The sequence below is a fragment of the Heterodontus francisci genome, chromosome 7, assembly GCF_036365525.1.
Source record: "Heterodontus francisci isolate sHetFra1 chromosome 7, sHetFra1.hap1, whole genome shotgun sequence".
Lineage (NCBI taxonomy): Eukaryota > Metazoa > Chordata > Chondrichthyes > Heterodontiformes > Heterodontidae > Heterodontus > Heterodontus francisci.
Window position 1 is genome coordinate 119,405,094 of NC_090377.1, and position 26,725 is coordinate 119,431,818.

At 45.2% G+C, this 26,725-nt stretch overlaps 1 protein-coding gene across 3 annotated transcripts in view; it reads right to left on the reverse strand.

Moving 5' to 3' along the window:
• LOC137372280 (collagen alpha-1(XVIII) chain-like) overlaps positions 1–26,725 on the reverse strand; it is a 345,709-nt gene that overhangs the window by 70,905 nt on the left and 248,079 nt on the right. For all 3 annotated transcript variants that reach the window (XM_068036016.1, XM_068036015.1, XM_068036014.1), the window contains 8 exons: positions 24,469–24,564; positions 22,276–22,329; positions 20,747–20,905; positions 19,563–19,625; positions 19,429–19,473; positions 7,611–7,733; positions 5,971–6,042; positions 837–872 (listed from right to left, as the gene is read on the reverse strand). In XM_068036016.1, coding sequence (XP_067892117.1) covers positions 837–872; positions 5,971–6,042; positions 7,611–7,733; positions 19,429–19,473; positions 19,563–19,625; positions 20,747–20,905; positions 22,276–22,329; positions 24,469–24,564 — 648 coding nt within the window. The remainder of the gene's footprint in view (positions 1–836; positions 873–5,970; positions 6,043–7,610; positions 7,734–19,428; positions 19,474–19,562; positions 19,626–20,746; positions 20,906–22,275; positions 22,330–24,468; positions 24,565–26,725) is intronic.

Genomic DNA, 26,725 nt, shown 5'->3' on the forward strand with positions numbered 1-26,725 from the left:
TGGAGATTAGTGTGCCCCATCTGTGGCTCCCCCAATTTTTCAGTCTCAAGCATTAAAAACTGGACGGTTGGGAGAGCGGCGGATCGTATAATACTGAAGTCATGCCCGATGGTCCAGTGAGGTGAGTGCTAAATCATAAAATGCACCCTTATGACGCTAAGGTCCTTCTGGCCTGGTCCCAGCTTATATGTAATGCAGATGGCTCCTCCTATTTGGTATACTTAGATGGGAGGTGTGTTCCCAGCCAATCTAACTAAACAAAACTCTGTCTTAGTGGTAGCACTGTTGTTTCTGAGTTGTGGGTTCAAGTCCCACTCCAGAGAGTGCTGCACTGCTGGAGGTGCCGTCTTTCAGATGAGACATTAAACCAAGGACCTGTCTGCCTTCTCAGGTGGAGTAAAAGATCCGCGGCTCTATTTTGAAGAGGAGACAGGGTGTTATCCCCAGTACCTTGGCTAATATTTATTCCTCAACCAACATCACTAAAAACAGAGTATCTGGTCATTCATCTTATTGCTGTTTGAGAGAGCTTATTGGGCACAGATTGGGTGCTGTTTTGCCTACAGTACAACAATGGCTACCTTTCAAAAGTAATTCATTGGCTCTAAAGAGTTTTGGGATGGACTGAGGTAGTGAAAGGTGCTATATAAATGCAAGTTCTTTCCTTTCCATCATTCTTTTTCATCAAGAACTTCAACTGGGACCCAGTTCACCACAACAGGCACACGTATATCAGCGAACCAGTGAGTTTGTGAAAAAGAAAGATAGATAGCAACCATTAACAAAAGCCTCAATTAGGAAACCTGCTCCTTTGACAGGATGGGTGATCCCCTCACCTTTAATCCAGGAAGTCCAGGTACTCCCGGGTTCCCCTGTAGAAAAGAAGCAAATCAAACAGAGCATTACAAGGCATTTAAAAGTGATTCATCGTTCAACAATTGCCTGAACTGGTCATTTAGTTTTAGTTTTAGAGATACAGCACTGAAACAGGCCCTTCGGCCCACCGAGTCTGTGCCGACCATCAACCACCCATTTATTCTAATCCTACACTAATCCCATATTCCTACCACATCCCCACCTGTCCCTATATTTCCCTACCACCTACCTATACTAGGGGCAATTGCTAATGGCCAACTTACCTATCAACCTGCAAGTCTTTGGCATGTGGGAGGAAACCGGAGCACCCGGAGGAAACCCATGCAGACACAGGGAGAACTTGCAAACTCCACACAGGCAGTACCCAGAATTGAACCCGGGTCACTGGAGCTGTGAGGCTGCGATGCTAACCACTGCGCCACTGTGCCGCCCTTTGTGTCTAGTACTGAAAATTAATAGTCCATTTGCAAGGGTTTTGGTTTAAATTATCATTCCAAACCTACTGGAATATAAGCAACTTAAAATTCAAACACCACTGAGACAAGTGGTGAAAATAGAATGAAGAAATCTAGCAAGGTATTGCTCCTTACTGCAAATGCTGTATTAGGCACTTTACAGCCTTCCGGCCTCAACATTGAGTTCAACAGCTTTAGATCATAACCACTGTTAGTAATAGTTCCTGCTGTAACCATTTACACCTCCCCAGTACCTATCTTTTGTATCTTTACTTGTCCCATTACCACTCCCTTAAGCCTTGCACCATTCTATCTTGGATCTTCCTCTTTTGTTCTCTCCACTCCCTCACTTCGCCCACCTTTCTCTCTGCCCCTGGATTTGCTTAAAAATTGTTAGATCTCTAACTTCTTCCAGTTCTAATGAAAGGTCATTGACCTGAAACACTGGTTTGGTTTGGTTGGGGTGGGGTGGGGTGGGGTGGGGTGGGGTGGGGTGGGGTGGGGGAGTTTTTGTTTGCGGACACACTGGGATCAGGATGGGAGGGGAATCCGGTAGCGCAGAGGAAACCTGGGCTTGCCCTCGCACTGTGCCGTGGAGGGACTTGGCTTCTCCCTGAGGCTGTCCTCGCCTCTCTGCAGCTGCCGGATTTCCTGAGACCTGGAAACACCAGCAGGCCACACTTAAGTCCGAGGCTGCCAGCCTCATTAGCAGAATTAAAATCCCCGCCCTCTTGTCCCGCCCCACTAAAACCCAGAAGTCGACAGATTGGGTGCCCGTTTCCCAATGCACTCGGAGCCTTTGCCCATTTAACACCCCCTCCAAACTGCACCCACTCCCATCTGCTCACCCATGTTAAAATTTCCTTCCCCCAAGTAACTCTGTTTCTCTTCCCCCAGGATGCTGAGGGTTTCCAGCATTTTCTCTTTTTAAATCTAGCAACCTGTTTGTTAGCACTGGAGAACAATGCAAAACAAAAGCCACCCAAACCATGTCTGGCCTACAAGTAACTTCCAATCCATACCGTGCAGTTTGCTCTCAATGCTGTGTGATAGTCTTGCAAGCTGGGACAACTAGGGGTGAGCAATAAATGTAGCCTTGCTGACGTCACATACATGGTGAGAACACATTTAGATAATTGTGTTCATGCCTATTGGGGCTCTGAGATGCTCCCTTAGTCCCTCAACCATTTGTGAGCTCAGATTATAGACTTCAGACAGTGTGAAGGCTGTACCATACAGCATTCTCACTGGATAACTCTTTCTCCTGTCTTACCCCTTGTGTGTAGGGTGAGGGAAGATTCCTGTGGAGTATAAATGCTGACATAGACCGATTGGGCCGAATGGCCTGTTTCTATGCTGCAAATCCTATGTACCTCGACATACTGGCAAATGCTATCCCCTTGGACCTGTGGACTCACAACCTTATATTTGCAGAGATGTGTAGAAGAGAGGTCAACGCTGCCTTGATGCAGCACACCGGATTGGTCAACGAGTATTAGAGCATTAGGAGTAAAAAGAGGCCATTTGGCCCATCAAGCTCACTCCCTTCAGAGTGCATGCATATTTAAATCATCATATATTCCTTCCCCAAACACTCCATGATCACTGACTATTTCTTAGAGAACATCAGTATCCTTCCCACACCTTCACTAGGTAAAAAAAAAATTTCAAGCAGTGACTGTCAATCCCTTTGTCCAAGAGGTAATGATCCAGCTCCAAGTCAAATAGCTCAGTCAGTTCCTTTATTTTATTCCAAATATTGTGAAGGGTAGAGGGCCCAGGGCAGGTCTTTTGTGCAACACTCATGGTTCATTTTTCCCTGACCGAGTTATTTTCCATTTGTCATTCTAGTTTCGAAACAGTGCACTTAGTTATCCATCCTGTGATCCTTAACCATCCCTATCAGGATCACATGAAAGGTCTTCATCAAATGCCTTTCGAAAACCCAACTGACCTGCATTTGCTTGTTAACTCTTCAAACAATTGGTGTTGGGGATGATAAATGATGTCTATATGAAATCTGACAGCTCTTTGTTATCTGATCCCATAGAAGGTCCTCAAGCTTTATCCCTCATTATAGATAGTCATTTCACCAATGATTAATGGGTTTACATTAATTATTTTGAAGAGTGGAAACTCCCGCACTATCTCCCAGAACCTCGGATATTACTGCAGCATAGCAAGAGCTCTGAAATACTTCAAAAAATCACTCATTTCCTCCTTTAATTCAAAGCTTGTCTGGCCAATGGTGGGGCAATGAGAATTGGAAGGGGGAGGGCAGAGATCTCAGAGGGCTGTAGGAGATTACAGAGATAGGGAGGGGTGATGCCATGGAGGGATTTGAAAACAGGGGTGATAATTTTAAAAGGGAGGGTTTGCAGCCTGGAGGAAAAGAAATGGAGACTGATGGAAATGTTTAAAGTCTGATGACCCAGGAATGAAGTGGTGTTTGGACACACATTAGGGGGATGATGATTTTGCTGAGGGTGCTTCCAGGTCTTCAAATTAAAGCAGGGTGTTCAGGATGTGAAGATTAGTGAGCTCAGAGCTAAACCCTGGAAATAAGCTTTCTAATCCCAACATCCAAAAATAGAAAACCACAAACCGTGTCAGTAGTGGCTCAGTGGGTAGCACTCTCAGAATGTTGTGGGTTTGAGTCCCACTCCAGAGGCTTGACCACAAAATCTAGGCTGACACTCCAGTAAAGTACTGAGGGAGTGCTGCACTGTCAAATGTGCCATCTCTTGGATAAGGAAATGACACTGAGGCCCTGTCTGTCCTCTCAGGTGGATGTAAAAGAGCCCATGACACTATTTTGAAGAGGAGCGGGGGAGTTAACTCCAGTGTCCTGGTCAATATTTATCCCTCAATCAACATCACAAAAACAAATGATCTTGCCTTTATCACATTGCTTTTTGTGGGAGCTTGCTGTGTGCAAATTGACTGCTGTGTTTCCTACACTCCTACAGTGACTACACTTAAAGGAAATATTTCATTTGGCAGTAAAGTGCTTTGAGATGTCCGGTGGCCGTGAAAGGCGCTATATAAAGGTAAATCTTTCTTTCTGCTGGATAATGCATGTATTTCATCTTTGCTACCACCCACCCAAGACTGAGTCATCTGCCAACAGACTGTGCTGGAGAAGGACTGGGGACATGAGCTTAAACTATGTACGTGTAAGGATAGACTGAATGTTGAGGAGGTTCATCTTTTCCCAGAGAGTACTGATCCTCTGGAATGCGCTGCTGGCTGATGTGCCCGGTGCTGTCTGCCTGTGCGCCTTCAAGCAGGAGCTGGACTGGTTCCTGGCTAAGGCAGAGATCATATCATATAGAAGGTAAATGTCTTTATAGCTAACACTTCATCCATGTGATCTCCTGGATGGTTTTGATTTCCTGCTGGGGTTGGATGGGAATTTTCAGAGTATTTTTTCTCTTATTGGCCCTGTTTTTTTTTGCAGTGTGGATTTTTGCCTCCTCTCTCAGGAGATTACATGGCTGCAGTGATGTGGGATTTTGGGTGTGGGTGCGGGGGAGGTGGTAAATGTTTAGTTACATTTTTAGCTCCAGTCATGACGGTGTGTGGGGCAGCCTTAATGCACAAAGTTGGCCTTTTCCTGCCCACCATTTTCTTATGCTCCTAACACTTCATCTGCATAGATCTTTCAAGTTGACATGACATATTGAGAGAGTAGTTAGCAAAACATATGGGATCTTGGGCTTCATAAATAGAGGTATTGAGTAAAAAGCAGGAAGATAATGCTGAACCTTTATAAAGCTCTGGTTTGGCCACAACTACAATACTGCATCCAGTTCTGGGTACCTCAGGAAGGATGTGGGGGTCCTTGAAAGGGTGCTGAGGAGATTTACCAGAATGATTCCAGGGTTGAAGGAATTTAGCTACAAGGTAGGTTGGAGAAGCTGGGTTTGTTCTCCTTGGAGCAAAGGAGTTTGAGGGGAGATTTGATAGAGGTGTACAGTGATGACAGGTTTAGATAAGGTAGACAATGATAAGCTGTTCCCATTAGCTGATGGTACAAGGACTAGAGGAGACAGATGTAAGGTTTTGGGCAAGAGATGCAGGGGCGATGTGAGGAAGGACCTTTTTACACAGCAAGTGGTAATGAGCTGGAACTCGCTGCCTATGAGGGTGGTGGAAGAAGAGACGATGAATGATTTCAAAAGGAAATTGGATGGGCACTGGAGGGAAATAGACTTGCAGGGATATGGGGGTGGAGTGGAGGAATGGGACTGACTGGATTGCTCTACAGAGAGCCAGCATGGACTCGATGGGCCAAATGACCTCCTTCTGTGCCATAATGATGCTATGACTTGCTGCCTGGACTCTAACATGGGGAATGACCCCTTGGGATGAATGCTACTTGTGCCGTGGAAGGGCACCACTCCTGAAGTGGAGAGGAAAGATATAACTGAATAGATTAAAATAGGAACATGTATAATTAAGCACAATGCAAGACTGATTACTTTTTTTCTCGTTCGGGGGATGTGGGCTGCTGGTTTTATTTTGGCGTGGGGCATGTTTAACTAAATCAAGAATGGCAGAGTGCCTATGCTGAAATAAATTGGTCGAGCATAGCGTGTCAAAGTGGCCTATTCTCATCATGACCTTTCACCTTTACCTGAATGCCTTCTAGCCCTCGCTCCCCTGGTAGTCCTGCGATTATTGGGAATGCAGATCCTTCCATGTCATCCTGCAAAGAGAATTTCATCACATCACAAGTTGCTGGGATAAACCCACTTTTAACAATAGCACAAGCTTCACAATAACCTCAAGCACAGATTAGGTCATTGTCAGCTGTAGGTCACTTGGTAGCACTCTTGCCTCTGAGTTGGAAGGTTGTAAGTTCAAAGCCCCACTCCAGTAACCTAAGCATATGCTGTCTGCTGACAGTCCCAGTGCAATACTGAGGGACTGCTGCACTGTCAAAGAAGGTACGTTGGCTCACAGTCTCAGGATAAGGGGCCAATTATTTAGGACTGAGATGAGGAGAAATTATTTCACTCAAAGGGTTGTGAACCTTTGGAATTCTCTACCCCAGAGGGTTGTGGATGCTCCATAGTTGAATACATTTAAGGCTGGGATAGATAGATTTTTGGTCTCTCAGGGAATCAAAGGATATGGCGAGCGGACGGGAAAGTGGAACTGAATCCTAAGATCGGCCATGATGTTTTGAATGGTGGAGCAGGCTCAATGGGTCATATGGTTTACTCCTGCTCCTATTTCTTGTGTTCTTGCAAGCTCTTTCTTATTCAAGCTGACCTTAAGTAGCTTATGTGCACAACCGACACAAGAGTGGAAACAGCTTCTGGCTCTAACTTTATATGACCAACAAAGGGTGGCATTAATATACCTTGCCCTGTTTGCCAGCAAGAACACATTGGTTTCAAAGCCAATTCCACTCATATTTTTTCTTGCCTCCTCCCCAACATCATCCCACCCTCGGATAGGCCAAAGCCAGTCATTCTGTATGTGTTCTTGATTTTCAGAGAAAGTCACCACAATTTCCTCCTGCCATGGAAACAGTTAGACAGCCTGATATTATGTTGGTTGTTGCCATGCAACGTTTTGGCCAACCTAAGAAAAGCCACCCACACACTTCAACCACCCGACAGGTAACCTCAACAGCAGCCCAGAGGAAATATATCACTGCTAGTTGCGTGTGTGTGTGTATATGACGTATACTCTGCACACATTCAAGCTTCGGGTCAGTCAGTTTACAACAGTAATTATGACTGCAAACGTCTGGCTTTTGGCCAGCACGCTCCCTGTGACTGTAGTTGTCCATTATACTCGGGGATAGTAACCACCCCTACCGAGAAGCAGAAGGGCAACAGACGCATGGGAACACCTTCCCCTCCCAAGTCACACTCCACTCTGACTTGGAAATGTATTTTCACTCCTTCATCATCAATGTATCAAAATCCTGGAACTCCCAACCTTACAGCACGTGTGGGAGTACCTTCACCACACAGACTGCAGTCGTTCAAGGGGCAGGCTCACCACCACCTTCTGTAGGGCAACTAGGGACACGGGCGATAAATACTGGCCTTGCCAGCGATGCCCACATCCTGAGAACAAAATTTTAAAAGGTCAAGATTTTTTTTACTTTTCAACCATCACCAAATCCCATTGAGTTTGACGTTGGCGAACATTTTCATCATAAAATGGTGCAATTGGCCATGCAACGTCCTGAGGTATGGAACAGTTCAGGTTATGCTATATAAAAATGTAGCTTATGTTTGTGGTACAAGAACTTACAAATCCAGCCCGGACTCTTGATGATGATGGTCCAGGAGGACCTGGAGGTCCTCGGGGTCCTATTGGCCCTGGTAACCCAGCTAAGCCAGGCTGACCAGGAGGCCCAGCTTGTCCGGGGGAACCCTGCAACAGAAAGAAAGAAGAAGCAAAAAGAAGAAACTTGAGGGTGAAATAGTGTTCAATCAGCACCAACAGAAACTTCTTGTTTTTTTCTAAATCTCATATTGGTAATGCCACTGAGTCAGAAGTCCCACTCCAGAGACTAGAGCAATTAATCTAGGCTGACACTCCCAGTGCAGGACTAAGGGTGTGCTGCACTGTCGGAGGTACCATCTTTTGCAGGAGATGTTGAACCGAGGACCCGTCTGTCCTCTCAGATGGATATAAGAGATCCTGCGACACTAGTCTGAAGAGCGGGAGGGTGAAACTGACCACAAATTAGGATCATAAAGTCTCCTGAGCACAGGCATGCAACTGGCACTAAAACGTTTAGCACACTTCATGGAATAGAACACTGCAATGATAAACACACTCAAGCCCTGCCTCAGACAGCACACCGTGCATCTTCTTATAACACCGCAAGTGGAGGAGATATACAAAACAATAGAAAAAGCAACACACCACTTGTTGGGAAATGCACAGAAGCAGCTCTTCGAATATCGGTACAGGCCAGAGGGGTGGCCCACATTCCTGGGATCTACCCATCTTTCTCTGCCACTTTCATAGGCCACAGGAACCCTCTCCGCTTTGCCAGATTTTCCATGCTTTTCTCCCCCTCTGTTATTTTGCTGTAACCATTTACATCATCTGTTCCTATTCTTCACCTCCTTTTGCTATTTAGTCTCTCCTGCCCTCCATCCTGTCTCAGACCTTTCCCTTTTGTTCCTTTCCTGTCCCCAGAGATTTTGCAGATTGATACCAGATGTTACGAGCGGGTGAGAAGGGGTCTAGGGGTTCCCTCTCAGCCTTTGCCTGGTTTAACTGTAATAGGGGTTAATTTTAAAACACTGTGTTTTTAGCTCCCCCTCAGTGAATCCTTGTTCACTGCTCCAATTGTAAGGCAAAGAAAACAAACAGGTTTCCTTAGATTTAAACAAGAAAGGTAGAAGTTTATTTATTTATTTAGAGATACAGCACTGAAACAGGCCCTTCGGCCCACCGAGTCTGTGCCGACCAACAACCACCCATTTATACTAATCCTACACTAATTCCATATTCTCTACCACATCCCCACCATTCTCCTACCACCTACCTATACTCGGGGCAATTTACAATGGCCAATTTACCTATCAACCTGCAAGTCTTTGGCTATGGGAGGAAACCGGAGCACCCGGCAGAAACCTACGCGGTCACACGGAGAACTTGCAAACTCCGCACAGGCAGTACCCAGAACCGAACCCGAGTCGCTGGAGCTGTGAGGCTGCGGTGCTAACCACTGCGCCACTGTTTGTTAATCTTAAACTCTAATCCGGTTAACAAATATGAATATGCGACGTGACCACGCTAGCGTGCATATGCAATAAACACACACACCAATAGAGACAGAAAAAAGTAGAAGGAATAAAGGGGAAAAGTTTGAGGCAATCTCTGGTAGTTACAGTCCTTTAAGTTCAATGTGGAATCTTTGGCTGCTGGTAAGCCCTGCTGCTCGTTGGGGTCCAGTTCATGCTTCAACTTGTTCCGATGTAGGTGTCTTTTCTCTCTTGAGGTTTACGCTTCTTCCGTGGGTCCGGTGGCTTGAGAGAAAGCGAGAGGCTTCCTTGTTTCAACTTCAGTTGCACACGGCCTTCTGATTCTCTGTGGTACAATTCAAAAAACCCCAGGTTGCCCAGCAGGTTAGTCATATGACTAGCTCCTTATTTGGAACAGTCTCTCCTGCGAGGTTTGTGGATTGTACCTTAGCAGTCTCTGGAATGTGCTTCCTTACACCTTCAATGTCTGGTGATCAAAATCCATTTGGGTTAATTGGAGCAGGGAACAGTCCTTTGTCTCCACAAGCAGTGTCTCTTAGTATGCAAATGTCCTTCCAGCTCAGTGTCTGGTGATCTTCAAACAAGTCATTTCTTCACGCCAGCAACAGTTTAAAATCAATGTTCATAGGACAAAATTATTATGCCTCATTCTTGGCAGGTGGGGGTCTGCATGACACCTCCACACCCAGCAGAATGAAATGCGATTTTTAAAAATGAGCATTTCATTAAAAGGGACGACAGTGAAGATCAGGATAGGAACACAGACATGCATCGCTCTGATTCACTCAGAACCCTGAACAATTGTTATAGCCTGTCTTTTCTTGGTAGCAGTGCTGCTTTAAACAGCCCTTTTTGGCATCACAATAGACATGTGGTTTTTGGGGAAGTTTTTTCAGTTTGCACATTTCCTTGACTGCCGAAGGGGTCGTTGGTCTTGTTGAGGTCTGCAGTGGGTGGGGGGGGGGGGGGGTTAGGTTTAATTGGTCCTAGGTTGGAGTTCTGCTCAGGGGCGGCGGCAGTAGGCAATTCCACTCTGCACTCCCTTTCAGTGCTTTGATAAGTCATGCAAGGGCTTTTCACCTCAGGGGATGGCTGTTTCCCTTTTTTCCTGACTGTGGGGGTGGATTCTTAGCTAATCTTCCCTTTGTCCTCTGGGACACTCTTTCTTGCAGGTATTTGTCCAGATTCTGCTGCACTCCCCTGTGGCACTTCGACTAGGTGCGGCATCACCCTCATGATTTCTCTGCCCTCTTGAGGGCTTTCGTTGTCTCTGCAGGTGCCTGTAAATGCTATTAGCAACTCTAGTGCGGTGCTTCTAGTGTCTGCATTTACATAGCAGGATGTGGGTCCAATGTTTCAAACATTTCGGGGTTGCTTAACCAGACAGTAGGAGCTTTCATCCGGGATTCTTCGCGGCCTTCATTTAACCTGCCCTCTTGGTCCCTTTATCCCTGTTCCTTTCTAACCTGTTGCCAGCCTGGTACCTGCCTGTTCCCTTTTGTTCTCGGCAGGGGTCCCTTACAGGTCACGAGCCCTTTGCTGGAGGGTCCTCCTAACACCGGTACAGGATGTAGGGGTGCAGGTTTCACTGTAGGTTGGGGTTTCCCCTCAACCAGGCACATGTGGCAACTCCTACATTACTCCACCACATCTTTGTGGAGTTTTGGGTCAGTCAGTCTTTTGTACACTGACATGCACAGCCACTGCAACTTCATGGACCCTTCTTAATATTTCTCTCCGGTACCTCTGTGGCACCACTAACTGGTGAACTACTGTCCACTCCTTGCTCTCAGGTCTGTGAGGAGAACTCCATTTCCTCATCAGTACCTCATTCTTTAAATAGTAGCAATCAGGGACTCCCTCTGCTTCATTTTCAGACTGGGCAGCCTGTGCTAACTCTCGCAATAACTGGGTTGGCTCGCTGAGCCTCAGCTAGGGAAAATCCATTTAATTCATTCCCTGGGTCTTCTAATTTTCCAAAGAAAGTCTCAGACAGACAGACCTCATGGTCAACTACCTGAAGTGCCAATTCAGTCTCCTCTGGTGGAACTGGTTTGATCATGGCCTCATTCATTACACATTCAGGGAAACTGCAAGGCACCATCTCCTGCCACTGTCCCATCTCTCTGACCTCCTGTGATCTGTCTTTCACTACTGGGGAAGCTACCACCTTTGTCCCTACCAGATCATTACCTAGGAGCAGGTCAACCCCGTCCACAGGCAAACTAGGGCCAATCCCTACCGTCACCGGTCCTGAAAATAGGTCGCACTCCGTGCACCCAGTGTACAGGTACAGGCATACACTGCCCTCCAATACCATTCACCACCATTCTGGAGTTTACTGCACGCTCTGGGGGAAAGGTCAGGCCTTTTCCCAGTAAAAGGGATCCAGTGGCCCCTGTGTCCCTGAGAATTACTTTGAGCTTGCTTGCCCCACTGGAGGGGTATGGGGTTACTCTCCCTTCAGAAACAAAATCCTGATAACCTTCAGGAATCCTATTAAATTTTCTGGCACTTGCAGCATTAAGCTTCCTGGGTCTCACTCTTACTGCAGTTAAAGCCACAGCTTGTTCTACTGTGCTTTCCATCAGGGTCCTGTCGTCACTGAGCGGGTGTGCCCTGATTAAACCTGCAGGTTTTTCCTTCAGTTTCCAGCAGTCAGCTCTTAAATGCCCTGCTTTATCACAATGGAAGCACACAGGTCTCTGGGTCTCACTTCTACTTACAGTACCTTCCTTTTTGGCTAGAGAGAGGGGGGGGGGGGGGGGGGGGTGCCTGTGTCTCCTGCTTTTCCTTCTCTTCCAGGACTGTTTGGGCTTCTATCACCTTCCTACCCTCTGTCCTTTTTTGTATTTGTGGGAGTGATTAGGAAAGGTTTCCCCCTGGGAAACTGACTTATAAATGAGAGCAAACTCATTGGCCAGGACTGCTGCCTGTCAGACTTTATCAACCTTCTGTTCTTCTACATGTGTCTTTATGGAGAGTGGGACAGAGATTTTAAATTCCTCTAACAGAATTACTTCCCTGAGATTTTCATAGCTGAGCTGTACTTTAAGAGCTCTCACCCACTGGTCAAAAGCCAGCTGCTTACTTCTCTCAAACTCCAGGTAAATTTGATTAGCTTGCTTCTTGAGGATTCTAAACTTTGGCGATAGGCTTCCAGCACTAATGCCCCGAGGATAGCATTTTTTGTCGGTTCATAATCTGATGAACTCTCATCTGGCAACACGGAATAAACCTCATGGGCTTTTCCTACTAATTTGCTCTGTAACAGCAGAGTCCAAGCCACAGCTGGTCACTTTAACTGCCCTGCCAGTTTTTCAAAAGACGCTTCCACGTCTCCCTCATTGAATTTTGATATCAGTTCGGAGAGTTTAAACAATTCTGCACCCTGCCCTGAATTACGCTCCTCCATATTGGCCATGCTTTCACTGGGGTTATTCTGTCGCCCCCTAGTTAACTCAAGCCACCTTAGCTCTCTCCCTTCACATTCTTTCTGGAAGGTTCTTTCTCTCTCTTTCTTTCTCCTCTAATTAAAGTTTCCTGTCTTCCAATTGTATTTTTGCTAGCAATACCCTGTCGGAGTCTACTTCTAACCCTGCTTCTTCAGATTCAAGGGAAAAATGGTTGGCCACTAGCCTTAAGATTTCAAACGTCCTAGCCTTGCCACATACAGTGATCCCACACTGCTCAGCCACTTTCCTCAATTCCTCCATAGACTTTTAACTTATCCCAAGTTACTTCACTCTGGCTTGGGGAACTACTATCTTCAGTTAGTATTACATGTTAGTATTCTAGCACATACAACCACAAGAAAACCTGTATTGAAATCTTTTCTCTTTTGTTTGGCATCAATTTGGCTTCCCACTTCCAATTTTTCGTTTGTCTGTGGGTCAAAACCAGGACGTTGGCTACCAAATTTCTGTTACGACCAGGTGAGAAGGGGTCTAGGGGTTCCCTCTCAGCCTTTGCCTGGTTTAACTGTGACAGGGTTTAATTTTAGAAACACAGTGTTTTTAGCTCCCCCTCAGTGAATCCTTGTTCACTACTCCAATTGTAAGGCAAAGAAATCAAACATATTTCCTTAGATTTAAACAAGAAAGGTAGAAGTTTATTAATCTTAAACTCTAATCCGGTTAACGACTATGAATATGCAATGCAACCACGCTAGCGTGCATACACGATAAACACATACGCCGACAGAGACAGAAAAAAGTAGAAGGAATAAAGGGGAAAAGTTTGAGGCCATCTCTGGTAGTTACAGTCCTTTGAATTCAATGTGGAATCTTTGTTTGCTGGTACGTCCTGCTATTCACTGGGGTCCAGTTCACGCTTCAACTTGTTTCGATGTAGGAGTCTTTTCTCTCTCGAGGTTTACTTGCCTTCTGTGGGTCTGGTGGCTTAGGAGAAAGCGAGAGAGAGACAGAGAGACAGAGACAGAGAGAGCGAGAGAGAGACAGAGAGAGACAGGCTTTCTTGTTCCAACTTCAGTTGCACATGGCCTTCTGATTCTTTCTCTGTGGCACAATTCAAAAACTCCCAGGTTGTCCAGCAGGTTAGTCATGTGACTAGCTCCTTAGTTGGAACAGTCTCTCCTGCAAGGTTTATGGATTGTATTACCTTAGCAGTCTATGGAATGCGCTTCCTTACACTTCAATGTCTGGTGATCAAAATCTATTTGGGTTAATTGGAGCAGGGAATAGTTCTTTGTCTCCACAAGCAGCGTCTCTTAGTATGCAAATGACCTTCCAGCTCAGTGTCTGGTGATCTTCAGACAAGTCATTTCTTTACCCCAGCAACAGTTTAAAACCAATGTTCATATGACAAAATTAATATGCCTCATTCTTGGCAGGTGGGGGTCTGCATGACACAGGGATAAGGGACTTCAGTTAAGTGGAGAGACTGGAGAAACTGGGATTATTCTCCTTACAGCAAAGAATGTTAAGAGGAGATTTAATAGAGGCGTTCAAAATCATGGAGGGGTTTTGATAGAGTAACTAAGGAGAAACTGTGTCCACTAGACAAAGGCTCAGTAACCAGAGGACACAAATTTTAAGTAACTGGTAAATGAACCAGAGGGGTGATGAGGAGAATTTTTTGACACATCGAGATATGATCTGGAACTCACTGGCAGAAAGAGTGGTGGAAGCAGATTCAATAATCAACCTCAAAAGGAAATTGGATATATGCTTAAAAAGGAAAATATGGAGAAAGAGTAGGGGAGTGGGACAAATTAGATCACTCTTTCAAAGAGCCAGCACAGCCATGATGGGCCGATTGGCCTTCTATTGTGCCCTAAGATTATATGATTATATAAAGAGAACTAGGACATTACAATAACTGAGAATAATGAGACACAAACTGAACTAAAACCTGTATTTGGTCAAATTTATCTTCATAAATAACAGCAAAGTTCAGCTTGTTCCATGGCTTTATCCCCTTGATGGGCAATGACTAAATGTTATTTATGATGCAGGCACATCACCAAACTTACTGGTCTTGTGACATCCTTGTACATTTGATTTTCAATCAATAGAACAGAGGAGTTTTACTGCTTCAGCTTGCAGCTGGTGCCTTGCTCCCCTGGTACTCTTGTTTCCTGAGGCAGGGGATATGAACATACATACGTACAAACATATGAATTAGGAGCAGAGTAGGCCACTCGGCCCCTCGCGCCTGCTCCGCCATTCAATAAAATCATGGCTGATCTGATTGTAAACTCAACCCCAAATTCCCGCCTAGCCCCTTCATCCTCCTGCTTATCAAAAATCTACCTCTGCCTTAAAAATATTCAAAGATTCTGCTTCCACCGCCTTTTGAGGAAGAGAGTTCCAAAGACTCACGACCTTTTGAGAGAAAGGATTTCTCCTCATCTCTGTCTTAAATGGGCAAACCCATATTTTTAAACAGTGACTCCTAGTTCTAGATTCTCCCACAAGGGGAAACATCCTTTCCACATCCACCCTATCAAGACCCCTCATGATCTTACATGTTTCAATCAAGTCGTCTCTTACTCTTCTAAATTCCAGCTGATACAAGCTTAGCCTGTCCAACTTTTCCTCATTAGACAACCCACCCATTCCAGGTATTGGTCTAATAAACCTGCTTTGAACTGCTTCCAACGCATTTACATCTTTCCTTAAATAAAGGCAGTACTCCAGATGTGGTCTCACCAATATCCTGTATAACTGAAGCATAACCTCCCTACTTTTGTATTCAATTCCCCTCGCAATAAATAACATTCCATTAGCTTTCCTAATTACATGCTGTACCTGCATACTAACCTTTTATGATTCATGCACTAGGTCACCCAGATCCCTCTGCATCTCAGAGCTCTGCAATCTCTCACCATTTAGATAATACGCTTCTTTTTTATTCTTCCTGCCAAATGGACAATTTCACAATTTCCCACTTTATACTCTAATTGCCAGGTCTTTGCCCACTCACTTAACCTATCTATTTCCCTTTGTCGCCTCCTTATGTCTTCCTCACAAGTTACTTTCCTACCTATCTTTGTGTCATCATCAAATTTAGCAACAATACCTTTGGTCCTTTCATCCATGTCATTTATATAAATTGTAAAAAGTTGAGGCCCCCGCACAGATCCCTGTGGCACACCACTCGTTACATTTTGCCAACCAGAAAATGACCCATTTATGCCCACTCTCTGTTTCCTGTTAACTAGCCAATCTTCTATCCGTGCCAATTTGTTACCCCCTACACCATGAGCTTTTATTTTCTGCAATAACTTTTGATGTGCCACCTTATTAATGCCTTCTGGAAATCTAAGTACAGTACATCCACGAGTTCCCCTTTATCCACAGCACATGTTACCTCTTCAAAGAGCTCCAATAAATTGGTTAAACATGATTTCCTTTTCACAAAACCATGCTGACTCTGCCTGATCACCTTGTATTTTTCTAAGTGCCCTGCTATAACGTCTTTAATAATAGGTTCTGACATTTTCCCCATCACTGATGTTAAGCTAACTGGCCTGTAGTTTTTTGCTTTCTGACTCCCTCCCTTTTTGAATAAAGGAGTTACATTCGCTATTTTCTAATCTAATGGAACCTTCCCTGAATCTAGGGAATTTTGGAAAATTAAAACCAATTCATCAACTATCTCACTAGCCACTTCTTTTAACACCCTAGGATGAAGTCTATCAGGACCCGGGGACTTGTCAGCTGCAGCTCCAACAGTTTGCTCAATACCACTTACCTGGTGATTGTAATTTTCCAGAGTTCCTCTCTCCCTTCCATTTACTGACTTACAGCTATTTATGGGATGTTACTTGTATCCTCAGTAGTGAATGAAGACTGATGCAAAATACCTGTTCAATTCAACTGCCATCTCCTTATTTTTCATTATTAATTACCCAGACTCACTTTCTAAAGGACCAACGCTCACTTTGTTAACTATTTTCTTTTTTAAATATCTATAGAAACTTGTATCATCTGTTTTTATATTTCTCGCCAGCTTTCTCTCGTACTCTAATTTTTCCCTCCTTATTAATCTCTTAGTCATTGCTTGCTGCTTTTTATATTCTGTCCAATCTGCTGACCTGCCTCCCATCTTTGAGCAATTATATGCTTTTTCTTTACTTTTGATACTATCCTTAACTGTTTTAGTTAACCACGGATGGTAGGTCCTCCCCTTGGAATTTTGCTTTCTCGTTGGAATGTATCTATTCTGTGTATTCTAAAATATCCCTTTAAATGTCTCCCACTGCATCTCTATTGAACTATCCTTTAACCTACTTTTCCAGTTCACCTTTGCTATCTCTGCTTTCTTGCCGTCATAATTGCCCTTATTCAAGTTTAAAATACTAGTCTTAGACCCACTCTTCTCTCCCTCAAACTGAATGTAAAATTCAATCATATTATGATCGCTGCTGCCTAGGGGCGCCTTCACTATGAGGTCATTAATTAATCCTATCTTGTTGCACAATACCAGGTCAAGTATAACCTGCTCTCTGGTTGGCTCAAGAACGTACTGTTCTAAGAAACTATCCCGAAAACATTCTATGAACTCATCTAGGCTACCTTTGCCCATTTGATTTTTCCAGTCTATAAGTAGATTAAAATACCCCCATGATGGTGCTATATCTGGGTTGTAGGGTTCAATCCAAGGAACTCAACTCAAATGGTATGCAATACATGGTCAGGATTTCCTTTGCAACAGCCCTATATTTCATCTGAAGTTGAAGTTAAAACCACCTCGACCCCTTTCCCCAGTGAGAGTTATTGTTGCTGACTAAAAAAAATAGCTCCCTCAGCACTAGGTTTGCATATTATGGGTTGGACCCTTCATCTTTGTGTAAAAAAAACACAGCTTTGAGTTTGAAGGTTTTATGAATGGAATTTAGCAGGCAAGTGTCAACTCTACTCATCACAGCTTCAAACCATTTTAGCCTTGCTTAGCAGTCAACCAGTGCAACACAACCAAGATCCTCTGTTAGTCCACATGCAACACAGCCACAGGCAAACACCCATTCTAATACCTACAAGGATCCAAAATGGGGAGGGAGTGATGTATAAAGTAAGAAGCTTCAATAATTAAGGAGGAACAGGACAGAATGAGCTCTGAATGGGAGAAAGAGAAGTACACAAAGAAGGAAAACAGGTCAAAGGCAGCATGTGAACAGATGTGGAGTGTTCAGTAACCGGAGTCACCCTCTTATTAAGACATCATGGGAAGAGTTCTTCCTGCGGGCTTCAGGACCCCTCTGTTGGGCTCCAATGGGGTTCATTCATTGTGATTTTCCCAGGGGCGGCCAATTAATTGCCAGAGGGTGGGCTCACCGTGCAATTAAGGATGATGGGTGGGCCCTCAAAGCTGGAGGACCAATCAGATGCCTTCCAGCTTGAAAGGAGCAGCAGGAAGCCATGGCAGGTAAATGAGGGAGAGGGCATTTCAAAATGGAGGCAGTCTCGCTCCAACATTTTGGGATGAGGAAAACCTGAGCCTGTGGGTGCTGCTGCACCCAGGAGCATGGAGGGCCTCTAAGCCTGCCTGGAGCACTGGCCCATAAGTCTGCCGCTGGGAGGCCGCTCCTCGGCAGCTAAACTGCCCCCGGGGACCTGGACACCAACTGGAAAATTCCAGTCGGCCTCTGTTAACAGGCTTTAATAAGCCTGTAATTGGCTCAATTGGTTACCTGCCACTTGCGAGCAGGTAGCCCTGCCATTCCCCCATCCTGCCTCCGGGAAAATGGCTCAGGGGTGGGATGAAGCCGGGGAACCAGCACGCAGGCCAGCGGCATGAAATTTGGCACCCGTCTGCCCGCCTCCATTCCCAGCCCCGACGTGGGCTAAAAATCCAGCACCATTTGCCAGGAGTGACGAGGGGAAGATTTAGCAATGATTAAAATCCAGCTACCGTTCCATTTTTATACTGCACTATCTACTTGGCTGATTGATTATTACATCATTATCTTTTTTACATTTAAGACCATGTGACTCAGTTGGTGTCACTTTCGCCTCTGGGTGAGAAGGTCGTGGGTTCATGTCCCACTCTAGAGCCTTGAGCACCAAATCTAGGCTGACGCAATAAACATGACTAAAACAGATTATCTGTTCATTATTTCATTGTTGTTTGTGGAAGCTTCCTGTGTACAAACTGGTTGCTGCATCTCTGACATTATAACAGCGACACCACTTATAAAGTACTTCCATTAGTTGTAAAGTGCTTTGGGTCGTCCTGAGATTGGGAAAGGCGCTATATAAATGCAAGGTTGATAGAGTGATCATGTGGGGACTCTTTTCTCTAGAAAAGAGAAAGCTGAGGAGTGACCAATAGACGTCTTTACAATTAGGAAGGAGTTTGATAGGGTCGACATAGAGATGTTTCTGTTTGTGGGGGAAACCCAAAAAAGGGGCCATAAATAAAAAACAGCCACTAATAAATCCACTAAGGAATTCAGGAGAAACATCTTTACTCAGAAATTGGTTAGATGTGCAACTTGGAGTAGTTGAGGTAAATAAGCAAGGATGCATTTCAGGGAAGGTAGATGAACACGTGAGGGAGAAAGGAATAGAAGGCTATGTAGGTAGGCTGGGATTAAGTGAGTTATGGGACATGGGAGGTGGCTCGTGTGGAGCAGTTGGATTGATGACCTGTTTCTGTGCTCTACATGCTATGTAATTCAATGTAAGTTTTTCTTATTAAGATGAAAGCAGGCACCAGACTTTTTCACTCGCTGGCAGGCCCGTTGTGTGATTGTGCAGCACTAACTGAGGGAACGGAAGATCTAGACCTTTTGCTGTCCAAGCCTACGGCCACAAACTATCAACTAAATGTACAAGGCCGTGAACCACGGCCTAGTAGTGAGGAGGAGTTGGCCTTACCTTAGGCCCCTGAGCTCCCGGGAGACCCAAATCACCAGGCTCGCCCTGAAAGTACAAGACAGGTTAACTCAGCTAAAACAGCAGGGGCAAATCCAAACAACACTTCAAGTCACTATCGAACTGTGGTGACATACCGGCATTCCTTTCTCCCCTGGCAATCCTGGTTGGCCATCTTGTCCGAGTGGGCCAATGGGCCCCTGAAAGAAGTAGGGCAGAAAAGAAAAAAGCATCACTACGACAACCAGTCAGATTATCAGAAGAAAAAAATTAATGTCTCAAGGGAAAGGATTCTTTTATTTAAATGAGCATGGGGTCGAGGTGGGGAGTGGGGGTGGTGGGGTTGCGGTGGTGGAGGGAATGCTGGTGTTGGAGAGAAGGAGACAAATGATCTAATGACAAATGGTGATGAGGTTTTTAAAAATTATAAAATTTTAATGAGCGTTTTATACCAAAATAGAAAAGGCAAATCTTCCACTGGAGAAGGAATAGTTGGGAGAGAGAATTCCAAGATAGTGGTCACAATAAGGATGCACTGTAACTTTTGCCAACTTTAAAACTGCTGTTGAGTGCACAATTTTAATGTGACCATTTGGTTTAACCAAAGGTATCTCGTGGTGGGGATGTAGGGGTCTTCCACTTTTTTTTGTACTATTCCAACGCTCTCCTGGCTGCCCTCTCACCTTCCACCCCCCGAAAACTCCAGCACATCAAAATCTTTACCCGCCCCTATCCTAACTCACATCATGTCCCGCTTGCCCATCACCCATGTGCTCACTGACTCCCGGTTCACTACGCCTTCAATGTAAAATTCTCATCCTTGTGTTGAAATCCCCCCATGGCCTCATCCTTCCCTATCTGTGTAACCTCCTCCAGCCTCACAACCCTCCAAGATCTCCACCCTCCAGTTCTGACCTTTTGCGCATCTCCCATTTCCTTTGCTCCACTATTGGCGACCAGGCCCGAAGCTCTGAAATTCCCTCCTTAAACCTCTTCTTCTCTCAACTTATCTTCTGTTTTAAGACGCTCTTTGACCAAGCTTTTGCTCACCTGCCCTAATATCTCTTTATGGGGCTCAGCGACAAATTTTGTTTGGTAACGCTCCTCTGAAGCGCCTTGGGACATTTCACTGCATTAAAGGCGCTATATAAAGGTAAGTTGCTGGTGATGCACTGGAATTTTCAGCTTGCAAGCCAGAAAGGTCGATTAATGTCCCCTTTTGGAATGAAGTGAGACTCTTGATTCGGAATGCTGTGTCCGTTTGGTTGAATTAACCTGGTGGTAATTGCTATAGAAGAAGGGTCGTAAACTCTTCACTTACCGGAGGTCCCATCGGCCCAGGGACACCAGACCCCCCGACTGCTCCTGGAAGGCCAGGCAAGCCTGGTGATCCAGGTATCCCTGTGTGGTTCATACCAAATGCTCCAGGCCGACCGGGGAGCCCAGGGAGACCAGGCGGCCCAGGTGGCCCTGGCAGCCCCTGCAGGAGAAAAATAGACTTAATCTTTTCATCGTCACACTCTGCCACTCATTGAACAAATCATAGGGGGATGGGAAAGGCCAGGTTAGATAAAACCAATGAAAAGGCCCAGTGATTTCAAGGCCATTACCACACAGAGAGCATTACATTTTTGAACGCGAAAGTTGATGAATTAATCCATCGTCCTGGACTCACTGATCATTGGAATCTGCTGAAAATGACCAATATCGCTGCCACAGCTATCTTCAGGTCATCTAACTCATTGCTGTTTGTGGGAGTTTGCTTTGCGCAAATGGGATGCTGTGTTCCCTGCATTACCACAGTGTCCACACTTCCGAAGTAAGCCAGCGGCTGTGAACCACTTTGGGGATTCCGGAGGACACAAAGGGCTGAATTCTCCCGCTGGTGTCGAGATCTTTTCCAGGTTCCCAAGCCCAGGTGCTTTTATAGCAGGCCCACCAGCTTAGTTTTACTGGAAGCAGCCAATTAATAGGCCACCTGGGCTTTCACTGTCCAATTAGGAATGGCAGGCTGCACACGGACGCAGGAAGGCCAATCAGAGGGCCCGAAGGGTGGGCCAGTTAACAGCCCCAATGGGAGAGGTGAGAGGGCGCCATCAGATGGAGGCACTCACCTAAAGGCCTGAACAGCCTCCTATAAATAGCAGCCAGAACGATCTCAGGGATCGGTGTGTAGGGGAAACAGCTCCAAGTGTCAGTGGATGTGCTGAATACAACCTTTCTGTTTCTTTATACACGAGTCTGCAAAATCATATGATGGCATCCCGCCCTCCCGCTGTGAAGCCGCCTCCGATGCATTGCTGGGCTCCTGACAGAGCGAGGGGCCCGTGCGACGCCATCAAACCTGACTTCCTATCAGAAAATCACCGGTAATTGAGGCCTTAATGACCATAATTGGGTAACCACTGCAGACAGGTAGGTTGCCACTGGCAGCTGTCTCTGGGAAAAGTGGGAACATGTCGGGGAGGAAACTCGACACGCATCATTCCGTAATTTCACGCCCACCCCCGCCTCTGCTCCCTCGGGGCTGGGAAAATTCCGGCCAAAGGTTGCAATCCAAATGCAAATATTTTGTCTCTTTCTTAGGAGCTAGTGATATCAGAAATCTCACCATCCTATAGAGCCTCATTTCTGTTAAAATGCCTCCTTTGGGTGCTGTGGGGGACAACCTGTCTCAGACACATGAAACTTCACTTTTGCTGCTTCAAGTTCATTTGCATGTTAATGGATCTCAGTCAAACCCTTGTGCTCAGCATCTGGGAGTGTCACCTCCAAAGACCTGCCAGCGTGAACCGCCATCTTTAAACTTCTGGCCCTGATGTGCAATCCTCTTCAAAACAGTGCACCTACCCGGAAGTTTTCCAGGTTGCCATCATATCCAGAACCTTCCATATCGAGAAAAGTCTAGGGAACAAGAACAGGCAGTGAAAAGGTGCATTCTTGCTCGGAATATACTCTGACCCGAGGTTTGACATTAATCACTGTGGTCGGAGGATGAGTGCAACATAAACAGAGCTGATAAATAGCTTTGCATGACTCAGACACTTCATGAGGTTTGAAGAAGAACCAAAGCAGGGCCTTCTGTAAAGAAATACTAGGAATTATTGCTGTTATTGCTGTTATAACCATGGCATTACCACAGTGGCGCAGTAGTTAGCACCGCAGCCTCACAGCTCCAGGGACCCAGGTTCGATTCTGGGTACTGCCTGTGCGGAGTTTGCAAGTTCTCCCTGTAACCGCGTGGGTTTCCGCCGGGTGCTCCGGTTTCCTCCCACAGCCAAAGACTTGCAGGTGATAGGTAAATTGGCCATTGTAAATTGCCCCTAGTGTAGGTAGGTGGTAGCAGAATGGTGGGGAATATGGGATTAATGTAGGAGGGGATGCGGCAGGAAATATGGGATTAATGTAGGAGGGGATGTGGCAGGGAATATGGGATTAAAGTAGGATTAGTATAAATGGGTGGCTGATGGTCGGCACAGACTCAGTGGACCGAAGAGCCTGTTTCAGTGCTGTATCTCTCTATGTCTATGGCAGTTTATCTTCCCCAGTAAACACACACAAATGTTTGGCAGTCAAATTCTCTATACAGAGTGAATTCAAAGAACAAAATGCATAAACTGTTGGGACCTGACTTGCTTTCTCATTCATTCTCTCCCAAAAACCAGCATCTCGCACAATTTGTGGTGCAGGAGCTCATCACTCTAGGGTGATGAGACAGAGAACATGCCTCTTGTGACCCTTTGATAGGCAACTAGTAAACATCAGTAAACACCCTGTGCTCAGGCAGCTCACTAATAAACAACTTAAAGCCAAAGTATCAATTCCCATTAGTATAAAATCCACACCCACCCCTCCCCCCCCGATCAAATCAGACTCGAACCACCTCTGAAAATGGCAGAATAGGAACGCAAAATTGTCTGTAACTGGAAAGGATTTTAGGTGATGATCAACAGTCAACTTCAAATGTAGACTTTAATATTTGGAAATTGCTTGGCTGGGCCTCAGAGTAGAGTGAGTCTGAAAGTCACACATGAGGACCGCTGCTTTAATGTGTTAGAGAGTGGGGACTTTGAATCCTTGAATGTCAGCCATGCCTCTGTGGGTAGCACACTTGTCTCTAAGTTAGAAGTTTGTGGGTTCAAGTCCCACTCCAGAGAACTGAGCATGTAATCTAGGCGAATGCACTCACTCCCAGGGGAGTGCTGCACTGGCAAAGGTATTAAATCGAGGCCTCGTCCGCCCTCTCAGGTAGATGTAAAAGATCCCACAGTGCTATTTTGAAGAAGAACAGGGAATCTCTGGCCAATATTTATCCCTCAACCAACATCACTAAAGCCAGATTATCTGGTCATTTTCAAGTTGCTGCTTGTGGAGTTTGCTGTCCACAAATTGACTGCCATGTTTCTTAAAAACATAAGAAATAGGAGCTGGAGTAGGCCATTTGAGCCTTCGTGTCTGCTCTACCATTCAATAAGATAATGGCTACTCTTCTACCTCAACTCCACCTTCCTGCACTCTTGACCTTTGCCTTGAATACACTCAACGGCAGCTCCAAAGATTCACAACCTCATGAGTGAAGAAATTTCTCCTCATCTCGGTCCTAAATGACCAACCCCTTATTCTGAGACTGTGGCTCTGTGTTCTGGATTTGCAGGCCAGGGGAAACATTTTCTCAGCATCTACCTTGTCAAACACTTACCAATTTTATACGCTTCAATTAGATCATCTCTCAAATTTAAAAAAAAATAATTTAGGGAATATAGGTCTAGTCTACTCAATCTCTCCTCACAGGACAATTCCCTCATTCCAGGAACCTGTCTAGTGAACCTTCATTGCACTCCCTCTAGGGCAAGTAGGCAAGGAGACCAAAATCGCACACAATACTCCTGCTATATTACAATAGTGTCTGCACTTCCAAAAGCATTTCATTGGTTGTAAAACGCTTTGGGAAGTCCTGAGGTCATGAAGGGTGCTACATAAATGCAATGCTTATATGGCGTTCAGCTTTCTCTTCACTTTAACCGTGTGACAAAATCAACTTACTAGTTTGTCCATTTTGGTGTGCACAGCTGGTGGGCCTGGTAAACCAGGAGGTCCTGGAGGTCCTCTTGGTCCTGGGACTCCAATCCCCGGGTCACCCTGTGGAAGATATGAAAGCAAATGGTTTAGGCCTGCACACAATCTGACAGGCTTTGCTCTGACTTAATGTGTACCGGAGGTTCACACTCCAAGCGAGCCAGCCAGATTAACCATGTATCGCAAACCTGCAACATCGTTCTGCATTACTCCAAACCGAAGCACTGTTCCCCTGTGCCCATCGTCAACAACAGATCCTCTGATGTTCCTGGGCCTCAGGCTGCCAAATCTGCTCATTTGTCTCCAATAGGCCTGGTGTGGGGGAGTAGGCAGCACAGTGCTCGACACATGTACTCTGCAGGAGAGATAATGTACACTGATCTGCCAAGACAGGCATTGTCTCTATTTAGAAACAGGAGGAGGCCATTCAGCCCCTCGAGCCTGTTCCATTATTCATTTAGATCATGGCTAATCTGTATCTGTAATCCATTTACTTGCCTTGGTTCCAGAGCCCGAATACCCTCACCTAGCAAAAACACTATAATATAAAAGGAAAATACTGCAGATGCTGGAAATCTGAAATAAAAACAAGAAATGCTGGAAATACACAGCAGGTCTGGCAGCATCTGTGGAGAGAGAAGCAGAGCTAACGTTTCAGGTCAGTGACCCTTCTTCAGCACTGGCAAATATTAGAAATGTAAAAGATTATAAGCAAATAAAGTCGGGTTGGGGCAAGAGATAACAAAAGAGGTGTTGATAGGACAAGGTCACAGAGAATAACTGACCAAAAGGTTATGGAGCAAAGGCAAACGGTATGTTAATGGTGTACTGAAAGACAAAAAGCGTTAGTGCAGAGAGGGTGTTAATTGACAGAAAAACGAACAGCCCTGGCCCAAAGTACAAACATGAAAAAAAACAGTGGGTAGACACAGTAGAAACAAACTAACCACACTAAAATAAAACGAACAAGTAAAAAAGAAAAAAAGAAAAAGGAAAAAAATAATGAAAAATAAAAATAAAAAGGGGGGCCCGTCATGCTCTGAAATTATTGAACACAAATGTTCAGTCTGGCAGGCTGTAGTGTACCTAATCGGTAAATGAGATGCTGTTCCTCCAGCTTGCGTTGATGTTCACTGGAACATTGCAGCAAGCCCAGGACAGAGATGTGGGCATGAGAGCAGGGGGGAATGCTGAACTGGCAAGCAACCGGAAGCTCGGGGTCATGCTTTCGGACTGAGCGGAGGTGTTCCGCAAAGCGGTCACCCAATCTGCGTTTGGTCTCCCCAATGAAGAGGAGACCACATTGTGAGCACAAATACAGTATACTATCAATCTCTGTTTGAAATTTTCAATTGACCCTCCAGACTCAACACTTTTTGGGAAGAAAAGTTCCAGATTTCCACTACCCTCTGTGTGAAGAAGTGTTTCCTGACATCACCCATGAATGGTCTAGCTCTAATTTTAAGGTTATGTCCCCTTATTCTGGATTCCCCCACCAGAGGAAATAGTTTCTCCCTATTTACCCTATCAAATCCTTTAATCACCTTAAACACATCAGTTAGATCGCTCTTTAATCCTCTTTATGATTTAGAGATACAGCACTGAAACAGGCCCTTCGGCCCACCGAGTCTGTGCCGACCATTAACCACCCATTTATACTAATCCTACACTAATCCCATATTCCTACCCCATCCTCACCTGTCCCTATATTTCCCTACCACCTACCTATACTAGGGGCAATTTATAATGGCCAATTTACCTATCAACCTGCAAGTCTTTTGGCTGTGGGAGGAAACCGGAGCGCCCGGAGGAAACCCACGCAGACACAGGGAGAACTTGCAAACTCCACACAGGCAGTACCCAGAATTGAACCCGGGTCGCTGGAGCTGTGAGGCTGCGGTGCTAACCACTGCGCCACTGTGCCACCCAAGTTCTTGTTTTAGTTTATTTCACCTGAGGGAATCTTGAATTAAAATGTTACTTTTTAATATTCAGTCTGCAAGATTAAAGTTACTAACCAGAATACTAATCGTTAAAATATATTATAAACTATCAACTAACTTCTCATAAACTAACATTTAGCTTTATTAGAACGCTTCTTCGTAGTATGGTAAAGTAGAATAACTTAGTAAAAGGGTATAGTATAGACAAGATGTCAAGGTAGAGGGATTCTGGGAGATTATGTCAGGTTTTAAAATGCTTCCTCGCAGCAAAAGGGTGAGAT